Below are 14274 nucleotides of genomic sequence, written 5' to 3'. Positions count from 1 at the left end.
GGATGCAACTGATTTCCACCTAAACAGGATTAGTCATCTTGCCAGGGGTGAAAGCTACAAAATCCGCTTGGAATATCAGCAGCAGCAGATTTAAAGACACAACCTCAAATAGGGCAGCCTGGGGGATGCACTTCTGTCCCAGTCTAGCATTGCCACAATCGTCTCAAATATCAATGTCCAGTAGTTATATAGTGATGGGCAAGCCCAGAACATATGTAAGAGGGTGGTGGAAGCTTGCCGACACTGTTCACAAACAGGGCTTGTGCCTGGGCACATTCTAGAGAATCTAATCCTAGGTAAATATGCTCTGTGAAGGAGTTTCCATTGTATCCTGCCTATTTGGCACATATTGAGGAGGAGTGTACTCGATGCAGCACCATGTTCCAATCCTCCTCCGAGAACTCCTCCCCCAGATCTCGTTTCCATAAAGACTTAACCACTGATTGAGTTTTGTTGGGACAGAATTTGAGAATAAAGAACAGAAATGATACCACGCATAGTAAGAGAAGGAACAAAGAAGATGTCAATGAAGGCAGAAGGTGGGAGCGTTGGAAATTGGGGGTTGGCCCTATGCACAGACTCGAATTTGCAAATATCTGAAAAAGTCCGTTGCAGGTAAAGCAAACTTATCCATCACCTGTTGGAATGACGCAAACAATTCATCCACATGCAAATCCTGGAATGTTCTGATCCCGTGCTTGACCCATACGTTGAAGGCACTATCCAGAACAGACGGAGGAAAAAAATGGTTAGCCGATACCAAGCAACCAGGCCTGAAATGCAAAGTGGCGTCTAAATTGTGTCCAAGTTCTCAGACTTAACTTGAGAAGTGCACTCCTAGTATACAGGGAGGAGGGAAAATTTACCAGGGAACATATCAAGACAGCCAGGGAACACAGAGCACAGGAGGAGGATTCTAATTGCAGCCAACAAGGAACCTCCTGATGCCTCTCTCTTTGCAACTACTACACTCTCATATTGGCTGCCCAATAATAAAGTAGAAAATTGGGCAGTTCCATACCCACTCCCATTCAGGGCTTTGCAAGACTGTCCTCTGCATTCTTGGGTTTTTTTCCTATTCCAGGCAAAGCTTGAAATAAGCTGATCAAGCTTGAAAAAACGATTTGGGGATGAACACCGGGGTGCACTGAAAGAGATATAAAAACTTAGGTAGTATGTTCATCTTCACCGCATTGATACGGCCTGCTAACGATAACAGGAGGATGGACCAATGTTTCAGGTCCTGTTCTGTCCGCCCCGTGAGCGGAGCAAAGTTAGCTCCAAAGAGTCCACTAAATTTGCTAGTCACTTGCACTCCCAAGTAAGTAAGCTGCCTAGTGACAATCTTGAAAGGCAAGGTGAAGAGCTGGAGGCTACAAGCCCTGCATTCAAAGGAAGGAGCTCTCTTTTATTCAAGTTAAGCTTGTACCCTGAAATACACCCAAACCTCTGTGTTACAGGTAAGACTTCGGGAATCAAGTTGGACGGGTCACCGACATACAAAAGTAGGTCGTCCACATACAGCGATACACTCTGCTTGATTCCTTTCTGACCAATCCACACCACTTGTTCGCTGTTGCGAAAAGCTGTAGAAGAAGTTCAATCGCAATGGCAAATAACAGGGGGAGAGGGGGCATCCTTGCCTCGTGCTGCGGGACAAAGGGAAAAAAAGTTGAATGCACGTTGTTTGCCTGGTCTGAGGCGAGAAGGGCAGAGTACGGTATTTTGACTCGGGAGATGAGTTTTGGGCCGAACCCGAACCTCCTGAGAGCATAAAATAAATAAATAAACCCATTCCACTAGATCAAACACTTTTTCAGCATCCAGCGAGATTAACATATCTGGTAGTTTGGAGGTGGCAGGCATATATATAATGTTAAACAGCTGCCGAATATTTGAGTACACATCTATTTTTAATGAACCCAGTCTGGTCAGGTGAGATGATAGAGGACAGAATGTCCTCCAAACAAATGGCCAGAATCTTACAGATCAGTTTAAGATCTACGTTCAGTAATGAGTTTGGTCTATAGGAGCTGCAGGTCCTTTTGTTTTTAAGGATAAACGAAATTGTCGCTTGCCTCAAAGCCTGCGGGAGAGAACGATTCTCATATGATTCATTGATCATATGCAGTAGCAGGGGAGCCAACCTATCCATAAATTTTTTGTAGAATTCAATGAGGTACCCATATGGTCCCAGACATTTCCCACTCGGTATAGTTCTGGTTGCCCTAACAATTTCTTCAATGTCAGTTGTTTCTCCAATGCTGCAGCCTCTCCCCTGTCCACTACAGGAAGATTCAGTGCCCCAAAGAACTCCTGAAAGTCCGCCTTGTAGGCGGTAGTCTCCAAGCTATAGAGGGTTGAGTAAAAATCCCTAAGCAGTTCATTTATTCACCGTGGATCAGTAGACACCCCATTCGGAGTTTGCATGTGTGGTATTAGATTTTTGGTGGAGAATTGGTATAGCTGGTGAGCTAGTAGCTTGCCTACCTTGTTCCCATGCTCATAGTGTGTATACTTAGATTTGAACAGCATTGCTTCTGCTTGACGTGAGGACTAGGTCTCAAACTCCGCCTGTAGTAGTAAATGTTCCTGTATACCTCTGGGGATGGGCCCCCAGCGTATGTGGCATCAATCTAGGCGATACATCCCAGCAATTCCGATAACAATCTACCTCTCTGTTTTGCTTTGTGCGCTGAATAAGATATGATCTAGCCCCTAAATAATCCTTCAATGTCTCCCGTAAGGTAGCTGCCGAGACATCATTAAACAGTGAGAAATCATTGATCTGGGTTAACAGAAATCAGAGAGCAGACAAGTATTAAGTTGTCAAGGTGTACGGGGGCCCACTCTCCTCCCCACTAACAAGTCCATTGTCAAGGGAGCATGTTCCAAGATTACAATGGTTTTTGTAGGAACGTGAGCCCACAGCCAGGAGCAACTTATTATCTCCCAAAAAGTAATCTATACATGAATACGTTCAGTGGACAGGTGGAAAAAATATATTCCCTACTAGTTGAGTTAAGAAACTTCCGTGGGTATTCCGTGAGAAATGATTTAATAGCTTCTACCAATTTGGAAGATGCAATTCCTCCTGGGGAAGGAGCAGTCCAGGGCAGGGTTCAACCAACAGTTGAAATCTCCACCCAGTATCAACTGATGTGAAGCCTGCAGGTGCAGCAGGTGGTCAGGAAGGCGAATGGGATGCTGGCCTTCATAGCGAGGGGGATTGAATATAAAAGTAGGGAGGTCTTGCTGCAGCTGTATAGGGCATTGGTGAGGCCGCAGCTGGAGTACTGTGTGCAGTTTTGGGCGCCGCACCTGCGCAAGGATATTTTGGCCTTGGAGGGAGTGCAGAGGAGGTTTACTAGGCTGATACCGGAGTTGAGGGGGTTGAGCTATGAGGAGAGGCTGAATAAACTAGGCTTGTACTCGTTAGAGTTTAGAAGAATGAGGGGAGATCTCATTGAGACGTATAAGATGATGAATGGGATGGATAGGATAGAGGTGGAAAGACTCTTCCCGCTCAAAAAAGACAGTAGGACTAGGGGGCACAGCCTCAAGATAAAGGGGGGGCGGTTCAGAACGGAGTTGAGGAGGAACTTCTTCACTCAAAGGGTGGTGAATCTCTGGAATTCTCTGCCCGTTGAAGTGGTGGAGGCTGCCTCGCTAAATATTTTTAAGAAGCGGGTTGATGGGTTTTTGATAAGAGAGGGGATTAAGGGTTATGGGGAGAGGGCGGGAAAGTGGAACTGAGCCACGACAGATCAGCCATGATCTTATTGAATGGCGGGGCAGGCTCGAAGGGCCAGATGGCCTACTCCTGCTCCTATTTCTTATGTTCTTATGTTCTTATGAATTCAAACCTGGAAGGAGTGCAAAAAAAGACCAGAAAAAGTTTTCTCAGTCCCAGTTTGGAGCATACACATTAGCTAACACCAGGGCAATGATGTATCAGCTATTTGAGTCAGAAATGACATTGGCTACTACCAAGGGTAAGAACTTTTGGATCAGGATTGCTGCCCCCTGCACCTTGGTGTGAAAAGTTGAGTGAAAGCATTGACCGCCCCATCCTCTACAGAGGCTAAAGTAGTCCACTGGCCTGGGATGGGTTTCTTGGACGAATGCAACTTGAGTTCCCAATTGTCAGAGATGTTGAAATATCTTACCGCGCTTAACCGGATGATTTAATCCCCTGACATTCCAGTTGATGAATTTGATTGCTCCGATGTCGGAGTGTAAGGACCTCCTAGTCAGCATCTCACATTCCTAACAGTAGCTTAGTATCCCTCCTCAGCTGGGGAGTCCCCCCCCAACCGCTGACATCGGCAGACACCACGCTCCAGGGCCCCACCCTCCCCACCGGCCATGAGGAACCAATCACGAGAAAGAAAGTGTGGGCTTGACAGAGGCTAAACTACACCTACTAAGACAAAAAGATATACCAAAGACAGAAAAACACCCGCACAGACCAAACTTGCAAACACAGCATCTCCCCACATGCGCCCTCCCAAACAGAATGCCTGTTCCTTGAACACCTTCTTATCGTGGTGCCTTCACAGCGCTCTGGATGGGACACGATCACCATCTCCATTCCCACAACGGTCACAGGTGAAAAACTCTGTGGAAATACCAAACATTTAACCTAATGGTTGCAAAACCTCCTACCCTTTCCTGGCTGACAATTCGATCCTGGTGCAGTATGCAGGTTCATAAAAATAACAAATATCAGTTTGCATCTGCTGTATGGTCACCCGATTCCAAAGTCTGCTCCACAAATTTCATCACCGCTGCTGGATCCGTGAACTTATGCTAGGTTCCATTGTTGAGAGTAATCCTCTAGCAGGCTGCAAAGCGAAGCCTGAACCTGACCCCAGGACAGTCACGCAGATGTTGTTTGATATCAGCGAAGGCTGCCCTTGTCCTTGCCACCGCCAGGGTAAAATCTGGAAATATCAACAGCTTATTTTCCTGGTACTTCAGAGTGGCGCCTGTGCTGCTTGCTGCAGGATTCTGCCTCGTGCTGAGCTGTAATGTACTCATGCAATAATGGGCCAAAGAGTTTCACTCTACGTGCGGGATCCAGAGCGGCTCATCCTCAAGTTCCAGCACATTCTTCAATAGCCGGGTGACAAAGTCTGTGATGTTTGGGCTCACGATTCCTTCTGGAGGGCCTATCAGACGGATGTTATTTCGTCTCTGGCGACCTAACATCTCATCACACTTCTCCCTTAGGGACTTAACCTCCTATGTGAAATGAGTAACCTGGCTCTTCAGCTTGGAGATGGTGTTTCCACTAAATGCCTCCGAGTCCTCAAGCTCCTTCAAGCTGTTCTCATGGGCGACGGTGACACCTTGGAGAGATTTAACAGGTGATCCGAGCTCATGTATCTTGGCCTGCAACTCAGTAGCCCACCAGCTCAACTTACTGCACAATCTTTGTATGGCCTGCATAATAGCTTCCCCTGTCCTTTCGCTCAGCATGCTCTGTTCAGGGACCCCTCCAGGAGAGCATGGTGAGGACTCCCCCCCCCCCCCCCCCCCCCCCCTCTGCCCCGTGGGCTTATTTTCTCTAGCCTGGAGCACTACTTCTTGGTCCACGTATCAAGCTGTCTCCTGTTCAATTTACCAGGGTTTTTACATGGATTGCTTTTCACCTTACTTCACCCTTAACTGGATGAACAGAAGCAGCAAAGGGTTCCCAGTCGAGCTGCAAGTTGCAATTCTTCTCCCTCACTTTAATTCACCCTTGGTTGGGTGAAAAATGCAACAGCACAGTGTACTCGGGTTGATCTGACAGTTGCAGTTTTTATGACGCAGGTGTTCTTCTCTGGGTTGCCCCCCCCCCCTCCCCCCCAACCCAATTCACACTCGACTGAGTAAAAAAACTACAAGATGGTTCCAGGCCGAGCTGCAGGTACCAATATGCTGCTCACTGAGCTCTAGCTGCAAAAAAAAACAATCCACAAGTAGAAAAAACAGCTTGCAATCTGTAGCAGGACTTCAATGGCTCCTGTTTCCCGTCTTAATTCACACTTTCTTGGGTGAAAAAAGAAGTTTGTAGACTGAGCTGAAATCCACAGCCCCTCCCACCTGCTGAGCACATGCAGTAAATTCCAACTGACCGGAAGGAATCTAAAAATTTCCAGCTGGACTTTTGAAGTTCTGTCTTTGCAACTGCACTCCAGGTATGTTGAAAGCTTGGTTGATGTACATTTAACTCTCCAGACCTCAACAGCCAAACTTCAAGACAAATCTTGGCACCTGTGGATTATGCTTCCTCTCTCACCAGCGTGGTGTTGGTTGAGTGCTAATTATGAAACAACTTGCCAAGCCTTCTTCGACAGCATCTTCCAAATTTATGGCCTTTATCACCAGGAAGGGCAACAGCACCTGAGGAATGGGAACATTATCACTTGCAAGCTCCCCTCCAAACCACACACATTACTTTGCTGTTCCTTCACTATTGCTGGATCAAAATCCTGGAACATATTTCTGAAAATACTGAGGGTCTACCAGCATAAAATGGACTGCAGTGGCCACCAGCTTCTCGAACAGTTATGGATGGACAACAGATATTGGCTGGTCAGTGAGGTCCACATTCCCATATATATAAAAATAGCAAGTTTGGCCTTGGATTGCTTCCTGCTTTGGTTGCCTGGCTAATACAGGGAGCTCAGAGTGTTGTTCTACTCCAATGTGGTACGTAGGACTTCTGGCTACCAATGGACCCACTGGGTGATACATTCTAGTGAATTTTTCAAAGTTGCTCTGGGATACATTCTTAACTGCAGGAATGCAATCTAGCCAGATGCTTGGTTCCCACCAGCCTGTTGAATGGATAACCTGGGTAATGATGTATGCCTCATATCAATTTATTATGAAGTAATAACTTAGTTTTTTCCCTCCCTTGCACCTCCAGGTCCTGGGAAGAAATCTTCTCGGGAAGAAGTGAATGTACTAAAAGATGAAGAGAAACGCAGCAAGGATAAAACTGACACGGAGCAATCACCTGTGCTCAATCCAACCGCAAGATTGTCTGCAGGAAATGCAGCAAACAGGTATTGCCATTTTAGACACATCATGAGAACTTCTCGTGGAGTTGCTTGTAGAGATTCTGGGGAAAGTGAATTGCAATCAGAGTCCATAACTGATGCTGGGAGTATAGTTATGGCAATCTGAAACCCATGCAGTTTCATGTAGGGATAATTGTATGGCTGCAAAGCAGAGAATATAAATTGGTGGAGCAAGATTGTTCATAGTGTGGCCAACCCTTGGAATGAGGACAGATGAAGGTCAAAACAAGACAATTCCTGATGCAAAGGGGAAATGTATTGATTCCGAGCTCTAGAGTTATTGGGATTGAACAATAACCATTTCTGGAGATGTTTGTTTACATATAGCTAAATATGAAACCACGGCAATCCCATTTAGAATGTCAAATGCGGAGGAGCGTGGTGTCCTGAACTCTGTCGAATGTTACAGTGAGGAAGAGCTAGAATAGTTTACTATGGTTGCAGTCACATATGATATTAGTTCTGACTTGAGTTACAGTCAGTTTGATGCTATGGGTCGACAGAAATCTGATGGAAGAGTTTGAAACACGGAGTTGTGAGAAAGGTTAGCCAAATTTAGGAGACAGCAGAGGGTTCAAGAGCTCAATTGTGGGTTTCAGAATTGCTTTGTCTAATTGCCATTCGAACAGTAAAAGAATCTTCTGCACTGATTCTACACAAGGAAATTACCTGTATTAATCTTTTCCTAATTTTGATAAAAGGTCACAGACCTAAAATGTTAATTCCATTGCTGTCTGCATAGATACTGCCTATGTTTTCTGCTTTTAGTTTCACATGAACTTCTGCGTTTAAAAAGCAGCGAGAATGATTTATCAGTACAAGAAACAATAGGCATGTTTTCCTCTGCTTTGTTGTCATCATTCCTTGTGCTTATTGTGCTAGTGAGCTTTTAATTTCAATTCACAAAATACATTGACTCTATTTAACATTAGTTTCAATAGGGTGGACTCTGTTATTGGGTGAGTTTGCCGATCCATTATGGGGTAATAGGCTGACATTGGCTGACACTGGGTGCAATGATGATTCTGACTAACAATCGGTTAGCTTGTCACTCCAGGATGGTTGTACATCCTGTGACACTGTGGGTGAGTTTATTCTTAAGTAATGCACTGTATGAAGATGCTCACAATCGAGGAATGAATCCACACGCTGTTATGAACAAAGTGAATGTGATGGGCTAATTGAGGGGAGAAATATGATTAAAAACTGAGGTTTTAAACAGAATCCGATGTTAATTAGACTTGATCTGCAGGTCACCAGTTAAGAAACCATCTTCTGCAAAGACTCTGCAATCTGAGAATGAATCCCAGGATTCACAAGGAATGGAAGATCTGGTGGCAATACCTGAGCGAGTAGGGACACTGCCTTCTTCCCTCAGTCATCTGATTGGCATAGTTGCCAGTACTCCAGAGGAGAAATACAGGATACTTGACCAGCGGGACAAACTAATGAGACAAGGTAATGATGCATTATTTCTTGGTGAAATTCATTATTTTTGGGATAATAATTGATTGCCAATTACATTACCTTTAGACTTATAACAATGATTTGATCAAAAGCTAGATTTTCTGCCCATTGACAGTAAATCGCTTTGTCGTCCTTGTGCTTTTCCCATTTTTTAATTTATCCTCTCTCCTGTTTGGGTGTATTGGCAGCTGGGGTGCCTTACTGGCAGCGAAGCATTCGGAAGCTGCTGCAACAAATGTCAACAGGCAAAGATGTAGTCAGGGGCTGGCCTTTTAATTGATTCACTGTCATTCAAGCCTGAATTATGGGAAATGAAGTGAATTCTTTTTCAAATAACTTTTCAGTGTCTCTACCAGATTGAAGAGAGGTTTTAGGAGATATTTTGCTAACATTTTTTCCCAAATAGAATAAAGTAACATCATGATGGAATTATTTGAGTTGCAGCAGATGCAGATGACGAACACGTCTGAGGGGCTGAATGAAGGAGTTGAAGTGTGTTAATTGAATTTGAGTTGAAAGAAAACCTGAGACAGTGCTAAACATTTGAGGACAGAGTTATTTCCTAACATCTGTGTTAAGCATGATTCATATGTGCAGAGCAAAAAAAGTTTTTTTTTCTGATTAATAGCTCGAGTCAAAAGAACTGAGCTGGAGAAAGCTAAAGCTGTGGTGGGGACCTGTCTGGATATGTGTCCAGAGAAGGAGCGTTACATGAGAGAGACAAGATACCAACTTAGCTCTTTTGAGACAATACCTGGCACTGATAAGGTTGGTTTCAAATGCTCCATATTTAAAAACATGAGGGTAATCAATCTGAAGTTAGTTTATAATGCAGCTGTATTTGTATGGGCAGCTTTGGTTTACAGTTTTACAATTCTGATCCCGACTGGCTATTTGTTTTGGGGTAAATGGTCTGAAATGAATGTCTTTCATCGCATTCTTCTCCTTTACTGGTGTTGAGAGCAACAGAAGCCTTGATTGTTTCACAGTTTCTGCTTTTCCTTTTGTAAGAAAAGGATTATCACATATTTATTAAGAAGACAATCAGATATTTAATCATAGGAACAACTGCCATGCACAGTGCAGCATACAACAGATCAAATGAGCCGCAGCCATTGTTCTTATGATCTTTGTTCTAGGCGTGCCTTTTTATTGAAGACAGGATACAAATCCAATAGCGACACGGTGGCACATTGGTTAGCACTGCTGCCTCGCAGTGCCAAGGATCGGGTTTGATTCCCGGCTTGAGCCACTGCCTGTGCAGGGTTTGTACGTTCTCCCCATGTCTGCGTGGATTTCCTCCGGGTGCTTTCGTTTCCTCCCACAGTACGAAGGGTGTGCTGGCTGGGTGTATTGGCTACGCTAAATTCTTCTTCAGTGTACCCGAACAGGTGTCAGAGTGTGGCAACTAGGGGATTTTCACAGTAACTTCATTGCAGTATTAATGTAAGCCTACTTGTGACCATAAAAAATAAACTTTAAAAATCCAGTTTCTGCTGAACTTGTACTGCTATTGGTTTCTCTTGTATTGTAACAATAGTAACTGTTAGCCTTGGCCTGTTAAGCAGGTCAGTTTAGATGCAATGACCACTACATTGATGAATTAAGACTGACCTTTAAGCAATGGCTAGTTTTTGTCACTCCTGTTCAAGTACTATTCTAGGTTCTTTATGCTTAACAAGTCAATGATAATCAATGTTTAAGCATCTTATTGATTTGAGGAGTAAAGAAGAACACAATCTGAAGTTTTTTCCCTTTTCATTCTTTCCTTCTGTACACTGTAACTTAGCTCAGTGTTGCTCAGTCCATTTTTAGCATCAGAGTGAGGCCATTTAAATGCCATTTCATGGAGAACGAATATCACAATCAGGCAAAACCAGTCTGCTGATGTCACGATGTAGCCGATCCTTCTGCTGGTGTTCCTGTTCTGACTGGTTTCTCTTAATGTCTCCTGCTTCTTTAGCCTGCTGGTTCATTGTCATTTGCAGAAATTAGATTGTCATAAAATCAGAATGGTTGCAACATTTGAGGCCACTGATCCATTGTGTCCATGCTGGCCCTCTGCACTCCTGTCTTTTCCCAGCAACGCTGCACGTTTTTCCTTTTCAAATAAAGATCCAATCCCCTTTTGGAAACCGTGATTGAATCTGCTTCCACCACACTCTGTCAGTACATTCCTAATTCAAATCACTGTGTTTCAGCTTTTCCTCATGTCGCCATTCCTTCTTTTGCTTTCTGATTGTAGATCTGGAGGGATTCTATGATCAATCCAGTAATGGGAACAGTTTATCCCTATCTACTTTGTCTAGATCACTTGTGATTCTAAATACCTGCATCAAGTCTCCTCCTGATCTCTAAGGAGAACAGTCCCATCTTTCTGACTAATTGAAATTCCTCATCCCTGGAACCATCCTTGTGAACCTTTTCTGCACCATCTCCAGTGCTTTCACATCCTTCCTGAAATATGGCGTCCAGAACTGGATAATGTTTCATTTGGGTTGAAGTTTTATTTTGAATTTGGAAGAAACCACTGGCTCAGTCACATTCCCCGGCCCTGTCATTGGCTAGGTATGATACAAAGACCTGCACAAAATTATGAGCAGTTACTTGGCCTATTTCTTGGATGCTTTTGCTTTAGTCCACTTGTTAAAATACACTGCAGAATGAGACTGCCCCAACTCTGTCTTGTAAGCCTCAAATGTCCAATCTTGCTGAAGTTCCAATGACTCTGTATTTGGAATTATATAACCAACTGGCACCAATAGATATATTTCCTAACCACAGGTTAACCACGAAGCTACAATCAAAGAATATAGCAGGTCATCTGCAGATCAGGAAGAACCGTTACCCCATGAACTTCGACCTGCTGCTGTCCTGAAAATGACCATGGATTATCTAGTTACTAAGATTATGGACCTGGATGAAGGCAATTACCGAGATTGGTATGATTTTGTATGGAACAGGACTCGAGGAGTGCGAAAGGTGAATTAATAATGTCCAATTAATATTAATGTGTTGTCATATGTTTAACATCCAAGCAGATTGATGAGCAGGGAGATGTTAGTGTAGTGGTAATGTCACTGAACTAATAATTCAGAGGCCCAGACCAATGTTCTAGGGATGTCGGTTCAAATCCCAGCAAGGCAGCTGGTGGAATTTAAATTCAATTAAGTATAAAAGTTACATTCAGTAATGGTAGCCATGAAACTAACATTGATTTTCATTAAAAAAAAATCTGGTTTACTAATGTCCTTCAAGGAAGGAATGTCATCCTTTCAATTTATGACCCCAGATCCACATTGGTTGAACCTTAACTGATCTCTGAAATGGCCTTGCAAGCCACTCAGTTCAAGGGCAGTTAGGGATGAGTAGCAAGCGTTGGCCTTGTCAGCAATACCCGCATTCTAAGAAGTACATTTTTTAAAATTATCCATTCGGAAACTTGTTCACATTAGTGTCAGGAATGTAAGCGTGGTACTGCTATCCAAGCTCATCAGTGCCAAGAGGAGTTAGCACGGATTACTGCAATTTACTGCTGCAACTTTTGGTATTTTGGAATTTGAATAATGGATCTGTTGGATTTGAAGTCCTTAAGATTCTTATGGCATCTTTGTACATTTAGACATAGAAAGTTGTGAGCTAATGGAAAAGATAAAAGTACAAATTGACATGTTTCTGATTGACAGTCCAGTCTAAACAAAAATGCACGGTGCTCGTTGGTTCACTAATATAGCAGATCAAAATAGTTCCTTTGTAATCCTGTGGCTACCTATTTGATTCTCAAGGCTAGTTGATCTGTGAATTAGCTCCAAAAATGATTGACTTGGAACTCTTTGGAGTTCAGTGTCAGTCAGAGTTGGCGCAGGACACAATTGTCTCTAAATTTAAGCTAAATTTGTCTTCTGACTCAGAGGGCCCCAGAATGACTGGTGTGAGAAATGAAAACTGCCGGGCGAGTAACTTTGGAGCGTCCTTCTTAGGAGGGGATGAAGCGCATTGTTGGACAAGTTAGAAGGAGCTTGACTCAAAATCTGACATTGTCATCATATGTCTAAAATGAGAAGTAATCCCATTCCCCAGCACTAATTTTTTATTGAACAGAAAAAAAGACAGCATATATACATAGCATGTGCAATGCTTTATACTTAACAGACAGTATCCTATGCACCTTACTAAATTAGTCAGAGTTGGGTTTTAGTCAGCGATGGTAGGGTAGATTTAAAAAATGCAAGAACTTGTGTTGCTTTATCACTTTTAAGACATACCAACTGGTAAAATGCAATCAATGTTATCTGGGCTTATTTGTGACTGCAAACAGCAAATTAATAAATTTAGTTATCTATGATGGATAGCAGTGTCATAGTGGTTGGCACTGTTGCTTCACAGTGCCAGGGACCTCGGTCCAATTCTGGCCTTGAGTGACTGTATGGAGTTGGCATGTTCTCCCCGTGCCTGCATGGGTTTCTTCCGGGTGCCCTGGTTTCCTCCCACACCAAAGCTATGTGAGTTAGGTTGATTGGCCGTGATAACTTGACCCTTTGTGTCAGAGGGGTTAGCAGGATATGTGGTGGAATAGGGCTGGGAAGGAATTGTTGGTACAGGCTTAGTGGGATGAATGGCCTCCTTCTGCATTGTAGGGATTCTACAATTAGTGGTTTTCATTGACGAATAAATATGGACCAAGGTGTCTTTCTTCCTTCTCCTTGGATAGTATCATTGGATCATGTGCATGTGCCTCCATTTAACAGTTTGCCCAAAAGATGGTGCCTCGCACATCTGCCCCTCCTTTTGTTTGTCACTAAAAAATCCACCTGGATAATGTGCTCCAGTCAGTTTACAGTGATAGACCTGCACCAACAACACTGCATTCCAGTGTTGTGTAGTGACAGATCTCTATTGAGGAGTAGTCTCATGCCTTTACTCCTTATTACAACACGGTAGACATTACATAAGATTAGAGAGCAGGGACTGTCCCTTCCTATTGACATTGTTTTCTTCTGTCAGGATATTACTCAGCAGCACCTATGTAATCAGTTGACAGTGGCACTTATCGAGAAGTGCACACGATTCCACATCCACTGCAGCCATCATCTCTGTGAGGAACCAATGTCTTCCTACGATGCCAAGATAAATGATGAAAACCTGACCAAGTGCTTGCAAAGCCTGAAAGAGATGTACCAGGACTTGGCTACCAAGGGTATCTACTGTGAAAATGAGGCAGAGTTCCGCGGCTACCATGTTTTGGTCAATCTCAATGAGGGAGATATTCTCCGGTGAGTCTTCATTACTCTTATTTATTGCACCAGGCTTTCATATCTTCTCACTCGATGAACCTTGACTTAAATTGGAGTAGAGGATAGTCTGAGTCTCAATTTGAGGATGGTGAAGATGCATGTAGGTAGACGTGGGTTGACTTGTGTCTCATTTGATCTCTATCTAAATGTAAAAGGATACCATTAGCTTCTTGAGGATCTCAACTCCACCAAACTTATTATTCAATTTGCAAAATACCAGAAATTGAGTCAGTGAGTTGCAGTGATATATGGCAAGATGGAGTGTTTGTAAGTTAGGAGGAATAATGGAGGAAAGTTATTTCATAACCTGACGCTGCCCCTCAGTGCTTTATAACAACTGAAGTACTTTGAAAGCTTAGCTTTTTGTTTGCCACTTAACAATCCGCCTGGATAATGTGCTTAATTCTATTTGTAGTATTAGTCCTAATGTTTAGCCT

At 43.4% G+C, this 14274-nt stretch overlaps 1 protein-coding gene across 1 annotated transcript in view; it reads left to right on the top strand.

The window, feature by feature from the left end:
• The window catches only part of mcm3ap (minichromosome maintenance complex component 3 associated protein), a 64574-nt gene that overhangs the window by 11872 nt on the left and 38428 nt on the right, over positions 1-14274 (top strand). The window contains exons 4-8 of the mRNA XM_080198514.1: positions 6923-7061; positions 8329-8534; positions 9172-9311; positions 11328-11525; positions 13548-13816. Coding sequence (XP_080054640.1) covers positions 6923-7061; positions 8329-8534; positions 9172-9311; positions 11328-11525; positions 13548-13816 — 952 coding nt within the window. The remainder of the gene's footprint in view (positions 1-6922; positions 7062-8328; positions 8535-9171; positions 9312-11327; positions 11526-13547; positions 13817-14274) is intronic.

The sequence above is a fragment of the Carcharhinus amblyrhynchos genome, chromosome 11 (assembly GCF_965287045.1).
Source record: "Carcharhinus amblyrhynchos chromosome 11, sCarAmb.v2.hapA, whole genome shotgun sequence".
Lineage (NCBI taxonomy): Eukaryota > Metazoa > Chordata > Chondrichthyes > Carcharhiniformes > Carcharhinidae > Carcharhinus > Carcharhinus amblyrhynchos.
The sequence above is the reverse complement of the archived record's forward strand: the minus strand, read 5'-3'. Positions and strand labels throughout refer to the sequence as shown.